This window comes from Numida meleagris, chromosome 1, assembly GCF_002078875.1.
Source record: "Numida meleagris isolate 19003 breed g44 Domestic line chromosome 1, NumMel1.0, whole genome shotgun sequence".
Classification (NCBI taxonomy): Eukaryota; Metazoa; Chordata; class Aves; order Galliformes; family Numididae; genus Numida; species Numida meleagris.
Genome location: NC_034409.1, coordinates 84,614,178 through 84,634,837, shown reverse-complemented (window position 1 = coordinate 84,634,837; position 20,660 = coordinate 84,614,178). Strand labels below are relative to the sequence as shown.

The 20,660-nt window shown below is 34.9% G+C and overlaps 1 protein-coding gene across 3 annotated transcripts in view; it reads left to right on the top strand.

Moving 5' to 3' along the window:
* CBLB (Cbl proto-oncogene B) overlaps positions 1 to 20,660 on the top strand; it is a 125,565-nt gene that overhangs the window by 77,413 nt on the left and 27,492 nt on the right. For all 3 annotated transcript variants that reach the window (XM_021400552.1, XM_021400545.1, XM_021400561.1), the window contains exons 6-10: positions 4,874 to 4,995; positions 6,978 to 7,115; positions 8,613 to 8,700; positions 11,363 to 11,494; positions 15,085 to 15,288. In XM_021400552.1, coding sequence (XP_021256227.1) covers positions 4,874 to 4,995; positions 6,978 to 7,115; positions 8,613 to 8,700; positions 11,363 to 11,494; positions 15,085 to 15,288 — 684 coding nt within the window. The remainder of the gene's footprint in view (positions 1 to 4,873; positions 4,996 to 6,977; positions 7,116 to 8,612; positions 8,701 to 11,362; positions 11,495 to 15,084; positions 15,289 to 20,660) is intronic.

The following is a 20,660-nucleotide window of genomic DNA, read 5'->3' as shown; positions in this document are numbered from 1 at the left end:
TGATATTTGCATGACTTTGAGAAATTCAGTGACCTGAGGCAATTACCTAGGGGTCAAGGAAGTTGGATTTTTGGGGCCATCAGCACCCACTGCTAAAAAACTGACATCTCAAAGAGACATCCAGCAGCACCTGCTTCATTTCTACGCATATGTAATATGATTACAGTATCTTTGTGTCTGCTGTTTGCATGTGTCACTAGTCTTAGATGCATTTCTAGAAATTCTGACCTTCAGGTAATTATCTAAATTTTGTGTTTTTGTTATATTTTTGCATCTGCATCTACTTAGAGGAAATGTTTCTACCAAAGACATGAAGAAAGTTTCCTATAACTATTTTTTTTAAGTTTAGGCCGAATTATTATTATATTTTTTTTTAATATCCAGATTTTTGCCATTAATGTTCCGCTGTCTATTTACTCCCGTTGACAGGGAGTATCTTTGGAAATGGCATTAATAGTAGGGAATAGTATTATTGTCAATGATCATATTTATCTAAAATAAGCTTGTATGTATGTTACAAGCCACTGCAAACCTTGTGCTCCTTCTACAGAACATAGTTTAAGATATTCTTTGAGTATTTAAGTCGATATAGAAGTCTGTGCAGTTTTGCATCCGTATTAGATGAACTGATTGTAAATTTGTCAGTTTGGATTTTTGCTTTGTATATAGTAATCTTTGAACTATCTGGTGATTTGTTTGGTCATTTGCTTTTTTAAACACCAAACATTGATAAACTAGCGCATTATTCTTTTGCCTCTTGCAGATACGTTTAAGTAACAGTGTTACACCAAAGCCATGACGTATGGTTGTTCCTTTTTCCATGGTGTTATGTGTTAATCTTTTTTCAGCTTTTTTGGGTTTGCTCTTCTGGGAAAGGTGACCATTACAAAGTTGATACTAAGATCTGGCAGCAGGTGATTAATGGTTTTAGTTTAGAGTTTTGATTTTGATAATCTCTTCTCTGGTCTGAGTCAGAACTATATAAAGTTGAAAATGTTAAGGTGTTAATAATCTCTGTTTAATTTAACCACAAATATTGGTTGCCTTTTAAAACAAAGTCACATGGGTTAGAGATCTTTGAATGAAATTTTGGAGGCTCTCTTTGATGAAAGAATAAACTGTTGCTGTTCTAGCAAAATCCCTCTAAGCTTTGCTCTTTATGTGCAGCTTGATATAATCAAACATTCCTGTCTGAACTTTGGCACCTTGGAATCCATTTCTACTCTGTCAAAGTTTCTCCCTTTTATTCATTATTTGGCAAACTGATCTTGTTTTCAGATCAGTCAAGCCCAGATCTTGCTCTCAGACTTCACTGCAAATTGTCTGAGGCCTATTGGCTGCAATACACATCACTATGAAATACATTTATTTGAAGTTCCTTTCTATAGGATTTGATCACCTCTCTTATTGAGCTCACAGCTAAGAAGTTTGTTGTGTTGGGGTGTTTCTTTTTTTTTAGTTAGTTTGGTTTTTAATCTGCATATCAACTATAAAAAAAAAAAAACAAAACCAATAATTGAATGATCAGAGAAGTAACAGTCTTTTCTGACTCTGTATAGGGTCCCATAGATTGCAGTCAACTTCAGGACAGTAGTCTCAAATGGGATTTATTTAGCTTGATCTGTAAGCCAATGAATTTGCATTGCTTAGCTTCGTTATTAGGCCACTGTTATTTTGATTCATTACTATGCCTAATTCTAGGAAAAAGGAATCAGCAGTACTGACATATGTAAGGAGAGAGGACTGGTTAGGATTAAATTTTAATTTAATAAAGAAGCAGAGAAAACTTTAGCCAAACTAATTTACCAACTTGTGCAATAGCTGCGTAACTGTTGAGGTGAACTCGCACTGAACTTTGTCTGAGAATCTCTCCCAGAGGTTACATTTTACATCTCAAGTTCTTAAACTGCTTCCGTAACTATGTGTGCCTACACCCATGGAGAGAAAATCCCAGTTGTTGAAGTAATCGAAATACTCTTTTGCCAACTCTGGGTTGTTACAGAAAAGCTACATTTATAATGATGCTTATTCACTGAAGAAAGCAAGGCTACTTTCTGTGAAGATCCTTTAAAAGTGAAGTTGCTCCCCCTGCCTTACTGCTGTATGCATGCATAACTCTGTTATCTCTGACCAGAGATAAAGTTAGCATGGAAGTATATGTGGATGCTTGGAAGAAAGGGAACTAATTCCATCACTCTTTGCATGTTCAATGAAATGTTCCTTTTAAACAAAAATATTTCTATAGAAGTATACAAATCTTTTACCATTTAAAATTTCTGCTTTTGTAATACTCAGTCTTTGTGTCTGAAAGGCAAGCTTAGAATTCCTGCCTTTGATTTGCAATCCTACTGTCTCAAAATTTTCATATATCCTGGTAGTGGGATAATCTGCAGAGACTCCAAGCATTAGAGGGTTATACTGTTTACTTAAAAACTTGATACTTGTGGTTAACCAACGATTTTGCATAGGCGTTGGTTTTTTGTTTTTGTTTTTCTTCCTTTGTTGGAGGGACTAAGGGTGGTATCATGTACTTCATACATAAGGTTTGTTGTGCTGTGGTAATACGAAGCTTCAAAGTACTGAATGTTTGATCATGCTTTTTGACTTACTTGTATGCCTTTGAGTAATACAAAAGGTGAAAGTATGATGGATGTGTTTTTGTGATGGCAGTGTCAATGTCGATGTGGTGAAGGGGCAAGAGTCAACTCCCTTTTTTGTTTAGTTAGAATAATTAACACTTTCAATGTGATTAAGCCTTCTGGCATCCATCTTCAGTGAGCGTATAGAGAAGACCTGACAAGATGTGGTATCGCATCTACAATAGTGAATTTTTCTCCTTTATATTTTGTACATATTTGCACATTTGACCTCTGTACTGAAACCTTACTGTTCTGTTCCACATGTCTGATCTGAAGATTTTAGTATAAAATGGGTCTTCATGTATGCTTAAGCAATGTTTAGGGTTTGCCTAGGGAATGCGTCATCATCTCAAGTTGAAATTCTACAATATTTTGCTCAAGTGTGTCACTTAAATAGATGTTTCATCCCTGCCTTACTAGCCTTTAGAAGTTCCTTTTAAAAGGAATTTTCAGGATACACAGTAACACAAGTCTCTTCTTGTCTGTTGCTTGACTTCTCCAGCCCTGATCTTTTGATGAATACATAAATGTATGTCTCTAAACCACAGAGAGGCAGTTTGTCTTTCGAAGTGCTGGCAATGAACACTTAATATATTTGTGTTAATCCACTCCTTAACAGTAATTCTTCTTTTAGAGTGGAGGAATACTTTATATTTGAAGTAATAGCATATGAGGCATATCTCACCAAGTTTTTGAAGCATTTGTTATTGAGGTTAACAAATACTGCAATATTTGTCAATATTTGTTTTGTTTTCTGGCTGCAATATTTTTATGGTAACTGAAGAAAGCAAGTAATAGAGAATAAGGAAAGTAGTCACAGCTTAAATTAGTGGCTTTCCTAGGCCTTGTTTCAGTGTTACTTACCATTAACTATGAGAATGCCTCAGAACAACTCAAGAATAAGCTCACTTGGGTTTTTGTGAAACTATCACAGTATCATGCTCTGCAGGTTCTTATTGAATTATGTACTTAATATTTTATGTGGCTGTGGGCAGGAGATCCTGTAAATTCAGAATCTTCAAAATATTTATCCAAATATTTGTTCTTGATAGTATCTCAGGACTCAGTATTGGGGCATTTTTTTTTGCTTGTTTGTTATTTACATTTTTATCAATAGTCTTGATTCAGGTATCGAGTGCAGCCTCAGTAAGTTTGCAGATGACACCAAGTTCAATAGGAGTGTTGATCTGCCTGAGGGTCAGAAACTCTGCAGCAGGATCTAGACAGGCTAAGTAGTTGATGGGCTGAGTCCAATTACATGGCATCCAATAAGACTAAGTGCTGGATGCTGCGCTTGGGTCACAGCCCGATGAAGTGTTACAAGCTTGGAGAATTGTGGCTGGAAAGTTGATGGCAGAAAATAACCTGGGAGTGCTGGTTGGCAGCCGGCTGAGCATGAGCCAACAGTGTGCCCAGGTGGCCAAGAAGGCCACTGGCATCCCAGCCTGCATAAAAAATATGGCCAGCAAGATGAGGGAAGTGACTGTCCTATTGCACACAGCACTGGTGAGACCAATCTGCATCTTGAATATTGTGTTCAGTTTGGGGCCCCTCAGTACAAGAAGGATACCGAGTTGCTTGAGTGTGTGCAGAGAAGAGCAACAAAGCTGATAAAGGGACTTGAAAACAAGATTCATGAGGAGCAGCTGAGAGAACTGAGGTTGTTTAGTCTGGAGAAGATGAGGCTGAGGGGAGACCTTATTGCTCACTTACACTTACCTTGAAAGGAAGTTGCAGTGAGGAGGGCATTGGTCTCTTAGCAGGTAACAAGTGACAGGACGTGAGTTGTACTAGAAGAGGTTTGGATTGGATGTCTGGAAGAATGTCCTCATGAAAAGGGTGGTCATGCATTGGAACTAACTGTTGAGGGAAATAGTATGGTCACCATTCCTGGAGGTATTAAAGAGATGTGTGGATGTGACTCTAAGGGGCATGGTTTAGTGATGGGAATCATCAGGGCCAGGTTAATGGTTGGACTTTGACTGAAGGTCTTTTCCAACTTAGATTATTCCATGATTCTTTTTTTTTTTTTTTTTTTTGAATGAATCCTTGCACCAAAGCTGAATATACAGAACAATCTTTTCTACTACTTAGAACTTAACCGAAAGTGTGTATTTTTCAGCTGAAACTAAAACATTTTGGGTCTTTTTAAAAAAAAAAAATTGACTTGAGTCTTATTAGAGATATGTAACTACCTGGTTGCATCTATTTAATTGTTTGTCTGCACTTTTTAGCCATGGGGTTCAATCTTAAGGAATTGGAACTTCTTAGCTGTGACACATCCTGGATATATGGCGTTCCTGACATATGATGAAGTGAAAGCGAGATTGCAGAAATACAGCACAAAGCCTGGGAGGTGAGAGGTTTGGATGATTACAGCTTTGCAAAAAAACTTACTGTCTCTGAAGCTACGTAGTTACTCTAAATCCATATTTCTAAACTGTGTAATACTTAGATTGCAAAATTGAAGGAGTTTTTTTTTTTACATTTTTTTCCTTGTTAACAGGGAATCAGAGTAGTAATAACATTTTTTTACATTCTTGAGATTTTATTTATATCAAAATGTATTTTTAAAAAGTAATTCAGTGCTAACTGCCAGAATTCCAGATTCAGAAACTGCTGATTTTTGAGATTTTAAGACTTAAGAGTTTTGTAACTATAAGCTATTTTTTATACCGTAATTCTTCCAGCGCTGTGAAGCAAGTAATGTTTTAAAAGCCCGTTAAAATCTAAACAAGTAAACAGAAAAAAAGTGAAATGTCATTGCTTTTCCTTTCTTTTGACTTAGGTGAAACAAGCACTCCATTATTGGAAAGCATTTTTGAAAATATAATCTACTTTTAAAAATGGGTCAGATTCTTACCAACAGTAAAGTAAAATTCATCTTAGACTAGCTTTACCTTTAAGTTTTCAAGCTTTGTTGCCTAATGTCTAGCTTTCTAAATTCATTGCAGCATCACATGTATACATAACTGAAAGCTTGTTGTTTTGAAACTTGTTAGAGAAATGTAGCAATAGCATGAGACAGTTATACGTACATTCTGTACCTGATTTCCTCTGATTTTTTTTTAGCAAACAGACTGTATCATGTTAAGTTACCTATCTGATCAAGTGCACGTGCAAGAATCTTGTGTTTCCAGTGAGATAACAATTTTATCTTGGCACTCGTGCACTATATAATGGATTTCAGATAACTAGGTTGATTTTTAGAGTGATTGCTGTACATTTTCTCTGATTAATTCTGATTATAAAAGAGCAGTAATGGAGAAATTATCCAAAGTTGCCTTAATGTTTTTTATAAGTATAGAGTTGGTTTTAAGATAATTTTGTTTAGCTACTACAAGATAATTTCCTGAGTTGTTTAGGTGAAATATTGAATTTTAAGTGAATAGAAGATAAAGTGGAGGTACAAAGTGAAATTACATTTACAATCAGTTTAAAACATTCTGGAAATTACAAGTTCTGTTCAGATGAGTAGAATCTGGTTACTTCAATGTAATGTTGACTTTGTTGAAGTTTTTAAGAGCCATGCTAAACTTCAGAGGGGCAAAGATTTCTCATTTAAAATTGTTTGGATGTAAATAAAATATTGAGCTATAATTAAGAAAAGCAGTTTTATAATACAAACTTTAGTTTGTGGTATTTCTCTATGGAATGCTTTTCTACATGAGGTTCTTGCATCAGACAAGGTGTCTGACATTGAAGAGACTAGGCCTCTTAGTAAGAAAAAAATCATGCCCAGTGCTTTTGCCAATAATCTTCCTTTTTTCCTGCTGTACTCCCTGCCTGCATTATGTAAACTCCTAGATATTAACTGTACAATAGAGAAATTGTTAAATTTAAGTCTAGTTGTGTTAATATTATCTGGTATTTTTTGAAGCGAAGTGTTACTTCTTCCATCCTGTTCACCAGCTCAGGTACACCCAAAATGAACATTGATAGTAGAGCAGGTTTTATTATTCATTATTTCCATTTCTGTTGCATCTAAAGGTGTTTTCTATTTCTGAAAAATCTTTCAATTTATTTGTATTCATGGCATGTGTATGTTCAAATGGATTGTGTTGTAGCTATGGAGAGTCGGTAGTATAATACATTGTCCTAGAAAGGGTTTATGGACTAAATGTATGTAGTGTAAGACTATTCACAGTGAATGGGCGTGTTTCATTTTGAGAACTAAAAAGGTAGTAAATGAAAACTTTGGTTGAGGGAGATGTTGTTATCCTATTTTTGTTTATGGGGAACTGATGGAATAAAAGATGGTGGTTTATTTGAGGTTACATGCTGAATTTGCCCAAGTCCAGCTAATGCTGACTTTTTATTCATCTTGTTTTTATCAAGCTACATTTTCAGACTGAGCTGTACTCGCTTGGGGCAGTGGGCCATTGGGTATGTGACTGGTGATGGGAACATACTGCAGACCATACCTCATAATAAGCCTCTGTTTCAAGCTTTGATTGATGGCAGTCGGGAAGGATTGTAAGTACAAATTCCTGTAGCTACCATAGGTATTAAATCCTGATTTTCTTGTTCTTCTCTTGCTTCAGAGGGGTAAATATTAAAGATCTTTAAAACAGAAAATCTAGATAAGACACTTGCCATTCCTTTGGAGATTAAAGGCCATACTTTTTATTCTTGTTTCCAGGTAATTCCATTAACCAAAGTTAACGAAAGACATATCTCATAGTGGATAAATTCTAGGAGAAAATAAAATTGGGTAGCTGTCACTTGGATTGTTTCCCAGTAAGAGTCACAAATGCACTTAAGCTTATTCAGCAATTACTACTGCCAGTTACTCATGTGTCTAGTTCTGGACAATGATCTGAAAGCTATGTAATTGCTTTTTTATATATTGTGCAGTCAGAACATTTTCTAGGTTTGAAGAACTTACTGAAAAGATTTCTAATTATAAAAGAATCTAAGTTTCTGAATAGAAGTAGTGCTTTTTTACTAGGTTGGTTGATGTAACGGATAAATACTTGGTGTCAAAATCTTTTTTCACTGTTACATTTTGATGTATCCTCGCAATCATAATGAAGAAAAAAAAGCAAATTAATCAGTCCTCAAAAATGAATAAGAAATTTTTTTGCAAAATTCCAGTCTTCCTCAGTTGACTTTAATAACTTTATTCCAGGCATGATTTCATATTTTGAAAGACATCAAGGTACTTTAGCTATTGCCCTTGTAAAATAAAACACTCTTATTACAGTAGTGTTATTACTACACAATTTTCATGACCAAAACTGGGCAAACAAAAAATGAAGCTGAGAATATGAATTCTAGATGAAGTTTTTGTACTATATTTAAATATATATAAATATATATATATATATATATATATTTCACAGTTGGCACTTAACAACGTGACTTTCAGGACACCGTTTCTGAGTTAGAGGTAACATAAATCTCAATATAGAACAACTTTATAATATCATTAACTTATTGATTTCCTGCAGGATTGAAAAGCTCCCATCTGTTCTTGCCTAAAGTCCAGTCTGCATCTCAGATTCTCAGTGCAGATTCTTGTCATAATACACAGATGTTCACAAATGTATGTTGCTATCTGTTCTGCTCCTCTGGTTGAAATAGTCTACAGGGTCACTGAGCACCATGCTCGTGTTCTGAGATCACAATGAACATATGCAAGTATAAGTTTGCTGTAAAACGGAGATCAAAAATAATATTCCATCTAGATACTTAAAAAAGATGATCTGCTGCAGCTCAGATGCATTCTGCTGGTGATTATGATTGTGATGTTAACATCTTTCCAATGCTTTTTATAAGTGAATTTTAAGATGTATGAAATTAACTTGTAGCAGTTAGTTGCACACAAAAGTTGAAAAAGACTGATCTTGACTAGGCATTTTAGTTAACGTCTGTTGTAACTTATACTGTCTCACTGAAATTTCATACGTATTATTTATGTAACAAAGATAAAGAAATGTGCATATTTATAACAATCTCTTTGTGATGCAGCTATCTCTTCCCAGATGGACGAAGTTATAATCCTGATCTGACAGGATTATGTGAACCTACACCACATGATCACATAAAGGTCACGCAAGTATGTTGCACAGTTTATCAGTTTTTTTTTTTATATTCTCTTCCCTTGGTATCTCATCTAGTAGGGATAGTAAGCTTTTATTAAAATGTGAGAAATGAATTCATGAGAGTGAAAATGTATTGTTGATAGAAGGGCTTAGATGAAGAACTTAATAACCATTTAAACTCTAGAGCCAATGATGATGCAGACAGTATGCCTTGGAAAATGTTGTTTATTCTAAGGCTCATCTGTGTGAGAAATGTGTTAATGGTTGTTAAAGATTTTTCTGATATTTATGTGATATGTTTATGTAGCTTAGAGTTTACTTGCTAATAGCATGGAGGTGTACAGATCAATTGATAGTTTTTAAGCCTGATTAAGAGTGCTACAGCTTGTTGACAGATCCAGGAGGAAAATTTTTGTTTATTTGTTAAAAAAAAATAAAAAATCCCAGTTCTCTTGTTTCTTCTCTGTTTATTGTGCAACTTAAAAGAGAGATCCATGAAAAGTAACAGAAATAATTAAGTGCCTAAAGGAACTTGCTTTCCAGAAAGCAAACTATCTAGACGTGTTTGTAGTTTTGTTAAGTGATGATGTGATATAATAATGTGCAGATGTTTGATGTTCAAGGAGTAGTAAATAGCCACCACAAGACAAAGGCTTGATTAAAAATGGTGCTGAAATTAATACTAGAAGGTTTAGGTATGCAGTGCAGAATATTTCTCCTTACAAAAAAAAATACAGAATACTTGAAGATGTGTTCAAGGGAAGACATCAGACTAGATACAACTCTTTAAAATCATACTGTTTTAGATGGTCTTCCATTTTGTCCGAGCAGAAGGGTGCTCTGCTGTAATTGAGTGTAATTGGAAATATTTTAGAAATATTCATTTCTGTCTCTGGTATCACAAAGAATACCATTGTGAAAATACCTTTCCAAAATATCTATTTTAAGAGAATTCCTACAAACAGTTACCTTGAGTGAGGAAAGGGTTAGGATAGTTTCAAACAAACAATAAAAGTTGGATGTGAGTTAATGCGGCCAGGAAACCTAGAAGTTGCTGATTGGTTGTTGGAACTGAACTGGTGACTACATCCTGAAGAAAACCAGCTGAAGCTGGATCACCCTCTTCAACCGTGCCAAGGTCAAGAGTACGCAGTGAGGAACAGAAACGGCCTTCATCCCCACAACCCCCGAAGACATCCTCTACGCATGCTCAAGGGGTGTGACTCTGGGGTGGAGCATATTATAATGATCTCTCTGAATTAATAGTCCCTCCCTCCCTCAGGAATGCTATGAATATGTGTGTTTTTGATCTTTAAATATGGAAGTTTTCTGCCTTTCATTGTGCAAGCTAGGATGGGGATACCCCCCTTGCACCCAGCATGTGGGCACAGTGCTGTAATAAACATACCTGCTTTATAACCTTCCCTGGTTGTAAAGTCTGTTTCTGCAAGTCAACCTGAAAAAAGTGTAAGCCCATCCACCATTCTGCCTTCCCTCTTTTCCCTCCAAACTTAGAATAATAATGAAAGAGTAGTAGAGATATCAGATATGTTGCACAAAGATTTTCCTTACAAAAAGATTCTGCTTTTTCTCAAAGAAAGGAAAAGCATCTTAGACATTCTCAATGATTGCCCTGTTTTCTGCAAGCCAGTCATCCTGTATTTTGAGTAAACTGAATGAATCCAGTTGATTCTGAACTTAGGAGGAATTTATTAGTTAATGTTGATAGTAATTCAAACAGTCTGAACTACATGAATGCTGCCTTGAACAGTATCTAGCTGCAGTAGTTTAAAACTGTCATTAAGAGCTGCTTAAACTATTAAATGATCATATAAAACTGGCTCCAGGGCTAGGTTGCTGCAGATGGATTCTTTGCAAGAGCTCCACCATAAGCATCTTTAGAACACACTGACTACAGCTACAGATGTAAGCTGTCTCTATTCTCTTTTGCCTGACCTCTTCTCCCTTTACTGAACAGTTGATACTTATTTTCCTTTGACCTTGATTATTCTTTTAGCTTTCGAAATCTATTTTCTTTTCAAGACAAAAAAGCTTTGTAGAAATGCCTTTGCTAAGTCAAGAAAAATGTTCTAGACTTGAGTTTTTATCTATTTATTTCACCTGAAAGTGTTCTTGTACCTGACTGTCAGTCTCATAAGGATACAAAGTGCTGAATGATCTGTTCATGACTGTTGCTGTGTCACCTTGCAAGGATACTCTTACCATACTTTCTTCACAGGGGTTATTTACTTTAGTGGAAAGCACTATATCCATGCTGTAGGTAGAAATGCCTCATTTGTCACTTTTCAGTCCAGTAGCTTTTGTTAGTTCTAAACTCAAACCTAGAAGAAGGAATCTCCATTTTGTTCCCATGCAGCTCTTAATTTCTCCCTTAACGTGTGTTCATTATCTTCCTTTTAACTGCAACCAAGGAAAAGCAGGATGTATGCTTTGCATCAATATAGTACTTCCAAGTGATGTCAGGAAAAAAAAAATAGGCGCAGATTTGTTAACTTGAGGAAGCAATAAAGTAAGCAGTATCAATAGACTACTTGAATATTAATACAGTGGGTTGGAAAGTAGGATTCAGAGAAATGTTTGTCACTAGTACTGGTACAGTATGTTCTTTGTAAACAAATTACAGTAAAGAAATAACATGACTTTCTTTTGTAACAGGAGCAGTATGAATTGTACTGTGAAATGGGTTCCACCTTTCAGCTATGTAAAATCTGTGCAGAGAATGACAAGGATGTGAAGATTGAGCCTTGTGGACACCTCATGTGCACTTCTTGTCTTACTGCATGGCAGGTACGGTTATAGTTCAGTTAGAAGTAGATGGATTTCTCTGTTACATCTCGGTTTACAATGAGGATACTGTTTCTACTTTTCTCGGTACTCAGTGAGAGGGTTCAAGGGCTTATCTATTTAAAATGATATATATTTAATTTAGTGGACTAAGATCTGTGAAAAATAAGGTTCTAGGAGTCATTGAAATCTAGATTTGTAGACTTGCCAAGGCCATTTTCTAACTCTTGCTAATTTGGAAATAATTTTCTGAGTATCTACAGGCAGTGACGGGGGAATCGTGTTGCCATTTGAGCCTCCAAGGTCACTTCATGATGTGTTCAAGAGGGATAAGAGGACAAGCAGCAACTGGGAGTGAATAATTGACCAGACAGGGTTTTATAATGAGACAGGATGTTTTCTGTCAAAAAAGAAATTAGTAGTAAATGTCATGTAGTGCCTTATGAAAAATAAGCTTTAGGATTCCTGTGTTTTGTGTTGATAACATATAAATCACTAAACCCCCTAGATTTTAGCTGATTATTGGGTTAAGAGACAGAACAGAGAGAAAAAATGTAATCTCAATGTCATTTATGAATATTTCGGAAAACACACAGGCTTTTTCATGACACAGGTTGGGCTGTTTTCTGTCTTGTGCATGGCAAGCCAACTCAATGAATCAGAAGTATCATTTGGGTTTTTCTTTCATTAGCAATAAAGCGGTCTGAAAAGGATTCCCAATTTTCTGTTTTCTGTTGTTTTTCTGTCTGAAATTTGGATTTGATGCTTCAAACACAAATCTTTCAAATTCACCAAGATGAGAAATTCTCATAAAATTGTCTTTTACACATAGTCAGGAGTACTTGCTTCATTACAAAGAAGCAGCAGAGATGGAATAATTTCTCATTTCAGGAGTACCTTTTTTTCTGCTCTTACCAGTTTCATTTTTAATGATTAACATAGGCATCTGATTATGTTAATCTTTGAATTACAAAACTCTGGAATTCTGACATCTGTAGCTATTTGGTGGTGGTTTTTGTTTTACTTTGGCTTACCCTCTTCTTAGAAAAGAACTGAAAGTCCTTGCACTTTTGATTGCTAGGTCTCTGATGTTATGGTAGCAGCATATTCATTTACAATGTTGAGCCAGTGATGTGCTTCAAGTCTGGACACTCAAGAAGCTAAGGTACTCATTGGTTAATGGCTAGGAATTCAGGAAGAGCATGAGAAAACATTTTAGGCTTAGAGAACTGACCTTTTCAAAAACATCAAGCTTCATCAGAATGTTGCAGTCAGATTGACCAGGTACATTTTAGGTTTCATTACAGATTTAACTTTTGTATAATTAGTGAGACAATGAAGAAATATTGCACTGTAGCAGCACCAGCTGTTGCAGGCTTCTGGGATAGCATTTAATTGCCAGTGTAATGCCTCATTAGACATGCCTCAGCAGTCCAATACAGATGTTTTCACTAAGCAGAAAAAATGTGCTATTTAATGCATTGAGTAAGCAATATCAGACCTGCATAGAATACCAAGGATGATTCAGAGTTGCTCACCTTTAGGAAGATCAGTTTCTCAATTCAGTCTTGGTTTAACAATCTCACTTTTGTATTATGCAACAAGATTAAAATTTATTTTATCCCTAAAGAACCTGTTGTCTAAAAACTACTGATTTAGAGTTAATTCTAAAAGCGTATCGACATGTATACTGTATTGTGAGGTTCACAATAGCTACTTTCTCAGTGTTCTAAAAATGTGGGCAAACATGTATGTATTCTTATAAGAGTTCAGCTCTGTTTTAATTTTGGTTATTCATACCATTGAATATGAGTCTGCTGCTCTTGTTGGTTACTCAGGATGTTTTGGTGAATGTATTACTTTTGAAAAAAGGGAAAACTGCTAGTACAGAACTATTTGACAACACAGATAAAAGGCAGTCTTGCAGTTGGAAAGCTCTTTACCTCATCTATACAGGCATATTGTTTGGTTGGTTTTCTTTGGGTTTTGTTTTTGTTTTGTTTTTAGAAAATCATCCATTAAAAATGTTGCATGCATAAGGGAGAATTTCTGTTCACTTGACAGTGATTACTTCAGTAGATCCATAAAACTTGGAAGTGTTCTTTGAGGTAATCGTAAGTGACGTTGACTGCTTCTTTGTAATTAGAATGCAGCACTGCTAGAAGTAGATTACAGGAATCTTTGCATACAAAATGAAAATCCAATACTAACCCAGTAAATATACATGATGATTGTCATGAAATATCATTTATAGTTATCTGGGCCCAGTTCTTCCACAAACTACAAAAACACCTGTCTATTCAGTAAGAATTGTCAAGTGTTCTTGTCAAGTATCCAGAAGAAAATAATGCTAGGAAAAAAAAAAAAATCTCTCCATAAATTTGAGAAATTGAAAAGCTGTGTTTGCTTGATGACATTTCAGGACTGTTTACTTTAAACACTTGGTAGGTTGTTTAGATTTTTTTTGTGTGTTCATTATAGAATCATAGAATGGTTTGGCTTGAAAGGGACCTTAAAGATCATCTTGCTCCAACCCCCCTTACCTTCTTAGAACCTGACTATGAATATGACACAATGTAACTTCTGAATTCAGATTGAATTATTTTGATCTCTTAAATCTTAGAGCTTTTTTTTTTTTGGATGTGCTTTTTTTTATTTTGTTGGGTTTAGTTTTAAGTTTTTTGTTGCTTTGTTTTTAAGTTCAAATCAACATGGTGCCTATTAATGGAAAAAAAGAATAAAAATAAATAGAAACATGGCTGCTTGAAAATCATTTAACACATTATACCACTTAGAAATTAAAATTCAACTAGTTCATTTTTTCTGATAGCATAAAATAGTCGAATTTTTGAGGTTGGAAAAGACCAGGATCATGAAATACAGCCATCAACCTGACCTACCAAGTCCTATCATTAAACCATGACCCTTAGTGCCACATCTATGCTTCTCTTAGAAAAACATGTGAAGATGGTTCCTTGCTTTACATAATTTGATGAAAATGCTATCAAGTCCTATATCGCTATTTAAACTTGTCAAAAAATGTTTTTACTCTTAAAATTCTGAATGCATATTGCTGAATGATGGAGATGTTGCAGCCATGATGTACTCCATATGGGTTCTTCAGAGAATAAGAGCTGCTTACCATAAAGCTCTTCTGTATTTTCTAAATAAAAATTAAAACCAAATATTTTGTATTTAATATAGAAGAGATAAAATAAAATGCATTATCTCCATCTGCACACCTTGCCTTTATTCTTCTGAAAAAATATGAAATTTGTAATTCAAAAAGGCAAGGTCATTTCTGATGCTCTGTAGAGATAACAGTTCCTTTTTGGTTAGTTATTTTTAAATGGAATTTAATCTTTGGAACACAGAGAGCTTTAAAAGCACAATCATTTTACTATTTACTGTAGCAAAATATGTATGAAACTCTTTCCTGTTTACTCCATTGTTTCTTGAAGAACTCTTTGAGACCCTAGAAAAGGGTATTTTTCTATAGAAAGATAGAGATAGTGACCTTATATTTTACATACTTTTTAAAGTGCTTGTTCTATATTTTTAATAATTTATGTACCTTTTTTGTCTTACTATAGGAATCTGATGGCCAAGGCTGTCCTTTCTGTCGCTGTGAAATCAAAGGAACTGAACCAATTATTGTGGATCCATTTGATCCAAGAGATGAAAACTCCAGATGTTGCAGTATTATCGATAGCTTTAGTATGCCCATGTTGGACTTGGATGACGATGATGATAGGGAGGAGTCTTTAATGATGAACCGATTGGCTTCAGTCCGAAAGGTATAGTTTCAAATATTGTACAACAAATAAAGCTGGATATTTGTAAATAATGCTGCCTGCAACTAAACAATGAGAGGTTGCATTTCATGCTTTTTTTCAGAAACTCATTGAAAAATTCTCAGAGTGAAAAAGCAAAATGTTTTGATATTGCGGCAAGAATACTAAAAGTGAATAGGAGAAAATATATATATCTAGATTTTCATGTGATGTGAACAGAGTTAACTCTCTTTATAATGGAGGAAGCACCAAATGTGTTAGGATTTTACATGAGCTTCTCAACTGATAATAAACATTATTGCTTTGTAAAGATGACTTGGAACCTAAATCACTTTCACCTAAAAAGGCAAGTGCCTTTTTGTCACACTTCATGTAAGTTGTCTATAATTTTTTCTGTAATATAAAATGGATTTTATTAGATAATTTTAGAGGGAAAAAGCTGAAATAATTCATAGTAGTGTTGTGTTTCTGGATGTTTTTGTTCTCGAAGTGCTCTATGTTCAGTTCTGGGATCTTTATATTGATTGCAGGAGATTTGATCGTAGATAAACAAGAATTGCCATTAACAAAATTTTATATTGTTGGTTGTTTGCAGAGTTCCTATTATACTTTAGCTTTTAATAATACTCTCATAGGCCATATAATACTGAATTTTACAGTGCATTTTCTATATCTTACCTTTTACTAAGGTCATCTAGATTGAGTAGTTGACTTGAAATTAATTCTGTAATACCTTACTCTTCCATTTCCTTAACATTGTATTTGTTATCAAAAATCTGAGAGCATCTGTCAGTTAATATACATACTTCCGATAATCTTTCCCAACCTCTCAAATCATATGAAACATTCTCGTGTATATAATACAACATAGCCTACCCTCAGGAACAGTTTATCCTTCCTGCCAAGACATAAGTTGCAGTCTGCTCCCAGACCTTTGTGGGATAGCCTTGAATTGATGGACTTTTATAACACTATCTCTTCTATGATAAGGCGAAAAATGCATTAAGGTTTTTAAAAAGAAGGAACTGTAAGCTTTTTAATATAAGAAGTCTTGTTTTCAGTATCTACCAACTGCTTGAATGCTTAGGTGTTTGCTATTTTTATATCATTAATTTCATTGTTCAGTAGAAGAAACAATTATTCCTTAAGTTTAGAAACAATATTTTTCACTATTTTTTTAGTCATTTTTTTAAGTCATTACTTGGAAATGTTGAAATATTGTGTCATCTGGTGATTTTCAGCTGCTGTTGCCTTCTTAAAACTGTTAGCAATTGTAGAGTTATGCTTTTAAGTACATCACTATATGTAGAATATCTTCTCATTTATGCACATCTTTTTGTTAATAATGCCTTCTTCAGCCTTGTCTAAGGCTTAAGCAGTATTCATTTTTCTTATTAAATAATGTTTCCTCAGAGCCTGGTAGGAGAAACTCTGCAATATTTTGTAGGATTTTACCCTCTTTGAATTTTTCTTTTGTTTCTTGTTAATGCTGTTAATATAAACATGGTACTGCATGATGGCTGTGTTATGGAGTCATTTGGGTTGTGCAAACAATGGAGATGAAAGGACAGGGATAATCATTTGCAGGCAACTTGATAATGTAGTTACTTTGTAATGCCAATGAACATATCGGTCAATTCTTATTTTATTGCAAGGGTTGTAATAAAGTTGCTAACCTTTGAAAATCAAGTGGGCTGATTTTGGCTCAAATCACCTGGCTAGACCATGTGGTAGTGTAACTGAGGAAAATCATCTTGTTGGCATACCTGGCTGGTAATGAGTTGGGAAGTTAAGCCTGATAATCAGTGAAATAATCAGTGAAAAAATCAGTGACATAAGCTTTCTGAAAATGTAGGGCTTCAAGATTTGTTGCTGGAATTTTCAAATCAGTCCTTATTGTCTTGAAAGCCTCATGGGAGTGGCATTGTTACAATTTTCTAAGTCGTCACTACTAATTTTTGCTGCCTTTGAGACTTGTACTGAAAACTTTTCGGAATTGTCATTAATATGTAAAGAAGATTAATTTTTTTTATCACCTTCTGTACATCTATAAATTATAAATATAAGTTGAATACCAGAAAAATACCAATTTTGCAATTTATCTATCTCTGAAGTATACTCAAACAGTAAATGATAACTGAATTAAATCCCTCAGACTTGAAAGTGCTTTAAGGAAAAGAATAATCCATTCTTTAATGAAATGAGTGAATGTATCCACTTTAACACAAATGAATAATTGTTGTAGGTGTTGTGTATGAGTCAGCAGCAGCAGATCAGCTGTATCAAAGGTTTCAAAGAAATCCATTGCCATTAGTCTGTTTATCTGCCTCATCAAGCAGCTTATTTTTTTAAATTTCAAAATTGTCTTCAGATAATTCTTTATGAACCAAAGATAAAGAGTGATGCCAAAACTTCTGTTAATTGTCTCATTACTGAGAAGTTTCCAACACTGTAGTATCAGATTAGTAATCAGTGTCAGAAAAAACTTAAATTCACAACTACTGGGAGGAAACTGATAACACTGTTTCCCAGTAATAGATACATCTGATTAAATAATACATCTGTGGTCCACTCGGCAGTCCAATTGCAAAATAAGTCACAGCTGCTTGTCCCTTGGCAGCAGTTGTGCCAACTAGATGAAATCCAAGTCCTTAGAAAGGAGTCTGTGTTCTTTTCCTTAATTACATCTTTATTGCTCAGGTCTGTGTTGCAGCAGAGCCCCTTTGTACGCTGAAGGTCTGTCTTCTGTCACAGCCAGTTCATTTGTATTAGTTTGTGTTTTAACTACTTGCTTGTTTTATCTTTTTCCCATTGTGCTGCTATCATTGCTCCTTTATTTTCCACTAAACAGAAAATACGTAGAAATTTCCAATAGATGAGCAGAAAAAAGTTCAAGCATAGTCCATAGGGAATGTTTCAGCATTTTTTGAGAGGCTGCATTCTATGCCAAAGAGAGTAGTTAAGTATGTCTATTGATACCCTGACATCCACAAGAAATGCAGCCATCTTGTTGGCTTAGATGTAAAAATCAAAACCATTATGCAACTAGGCAGGTTGGACATAAGGAAAACAAGAAATGTACTTTTTTGAAAATGAGAATGGGAAGGAAGTCTGACAGTGAATGCTGAAGAAAATGTTTGTTGCTGTGGGATTTTTTTTGTTTTCTTTTTAGTAAGAGTAGATCTAAACAAAGAATCATAATTTTTAGTTTCTCCAGCAATGTATTCTCTCACATTTCAGCATCAAACATTTAAATGGATTAAGGTTCCTTATAGGGTGGAGTAGCTGTTTTATTAGTAGTTTTATTAGCAGTTTTCTTTCTTTTTTTCTTCACATGCCACATAAATTATTAGCCTGTTGGCCATCATTGATTCCATTTTTTGAGCTACCATAAATGTAGAGACTTACTACAACACTTCCATTTATGCTAAATAATTGTGTCTTTTTGCAGATGTGAGACCTACTTACTTGGATCTATTTCAAACAATTTGAGAAATAAATTAATCTTCTTTCTGATGCTAAAGCCAAAGGATTGAGTATATTATATTATATGGCTTTTGGCTTTTAGGAATAGTCAGCGGAGATGTAACTGAAGTTTGAAAACTAATGCTATTCAGTGACACAGTGTTTATTAGGATATTTAACTGATGGATGCTTTCTGTTAAGGCAAATGAATTGGCATTCACTTTATAATTCTGGTTGCTCAGGCATGCTTGCAAGGTAAGTATCTAGAATAGTAATTCATCTAGTTCCCCTTTTCACAGTGTTCAGAGAGGGTAAGCACCTCACTGTCTTTCATGTATTTATCTTCATGGCCGTACAGTTGAGGTCAGGGACATTCGCCAGTTCAGGAAAAAAATTAGAATTTGGTACTGAATTCAAGCCCCTTAGTATGAATGTTGTGAGTACTTCCTCACTGAAAAGAGAAGCTGGGAAGCTTCTGGCAGACACTGTGTGTGAATTTTGAATTGCTCAGTCTCTTGAAGTTGAATGTGTAGTTGCAACACTGACCTTACACTTATAGACCAAATGGTAAGATCATAAGTGTCACCAAAAGTCATTCTGGCAAGGGAATTGAAACTCAAACTTTTAGCTCTTCAACACCTTCTTGCTCCTCCCTCTTGTTTTTTTCTTGCCATGCTAACCAGTAATACTGTGGTGGCTTCTATTTCTGATGGAAATCTGGTAGCAGATCCCAACTGTACAGAATATTCCACTAAGATGTAAAACACATAGTGTTGAGTTAGGAGTTAAAATACTAAATCCTTTTGCCTGGATATACTTTTGAATTTATGAAGTTTTCAGACTCTTTAATATAGTCAGTGTATGTAAAGAAAGATAATGATGTTGACTTCACTTTACTGAAGAACTTCCTTGTCCTTACCCCTGTTGTAACTGTAGGATGCACTGTGTTGATGATAGAAGTCTTATGACCAGAGGGGAAAAGTTTTGATCAAAGTGATTTACCTTAGAGATGTGTGCATTTGCATGAGCAATTTTATATGCTCTCCGTAAGAAGACAGCCTATATAAGCCTGTATAAGTTGCACAGTGAGAATACCAGGATGCCTCAGTGCATGAGTGACCTGAGTCTGATGACTCCTATGAATGTCTTGAAGCTACTCTAACTACTGCCAAAAATAACACAGAATAGCATGACATCCAGATTTACTTAGTGTACACTGTTACAATTACAGTAGGTTCACAGGTGTGCCTTGAACTGATTTATGCAAGAAATTAAACTGCATGTTGGAACTTGCCCAGTTGATTGCAGAACTGGTTGCAGAAGTAGGTGGAGCGTAGATTGAGGAGTGAAATCTTTGATTCTGATTGTAGTATAGCATATTTCCTTATTTTTAAATAGTTAAAAAATGATATTTTAAAAGAACACTCTTCAACTTCCACTGTGCCTATGAATTTGAAAGGACAAGTCAAGGAAAAAAAATCCTGATTTGTCACTTGGGGATGATATTTATCAGCAAATCAATGAGAAAGGAAGTAACTTTGTCTGCTGGCTTGCTGATGATTTTGCCTAGTAAGTTTTCAGAAGGCACACATTCCATTTTTCTGTGGAGGTATGATGTGACAATGGGTTGCTGTTAACAGGCAATATGATGGGCATCCAGCTTTGAAAGGTGCCTAGAGAATTATGAGACAGAGTACTTATTACTGGAAAGGTTATCAAGAGTGACAGTACTACTGCAGAATCACTTTTTACATTTGTTATTGTTTCATTTTAATGGCAATGATTGCTTGTTTTTTAAACAAATCACTTGAATATATTTTCTTTTATTTTTAACACAAATTAACGTGGTTTTTGAGGTACATGGACTTTTAGACATTTTTCCAGTAATCAGGATCTGAGTACCTATACCA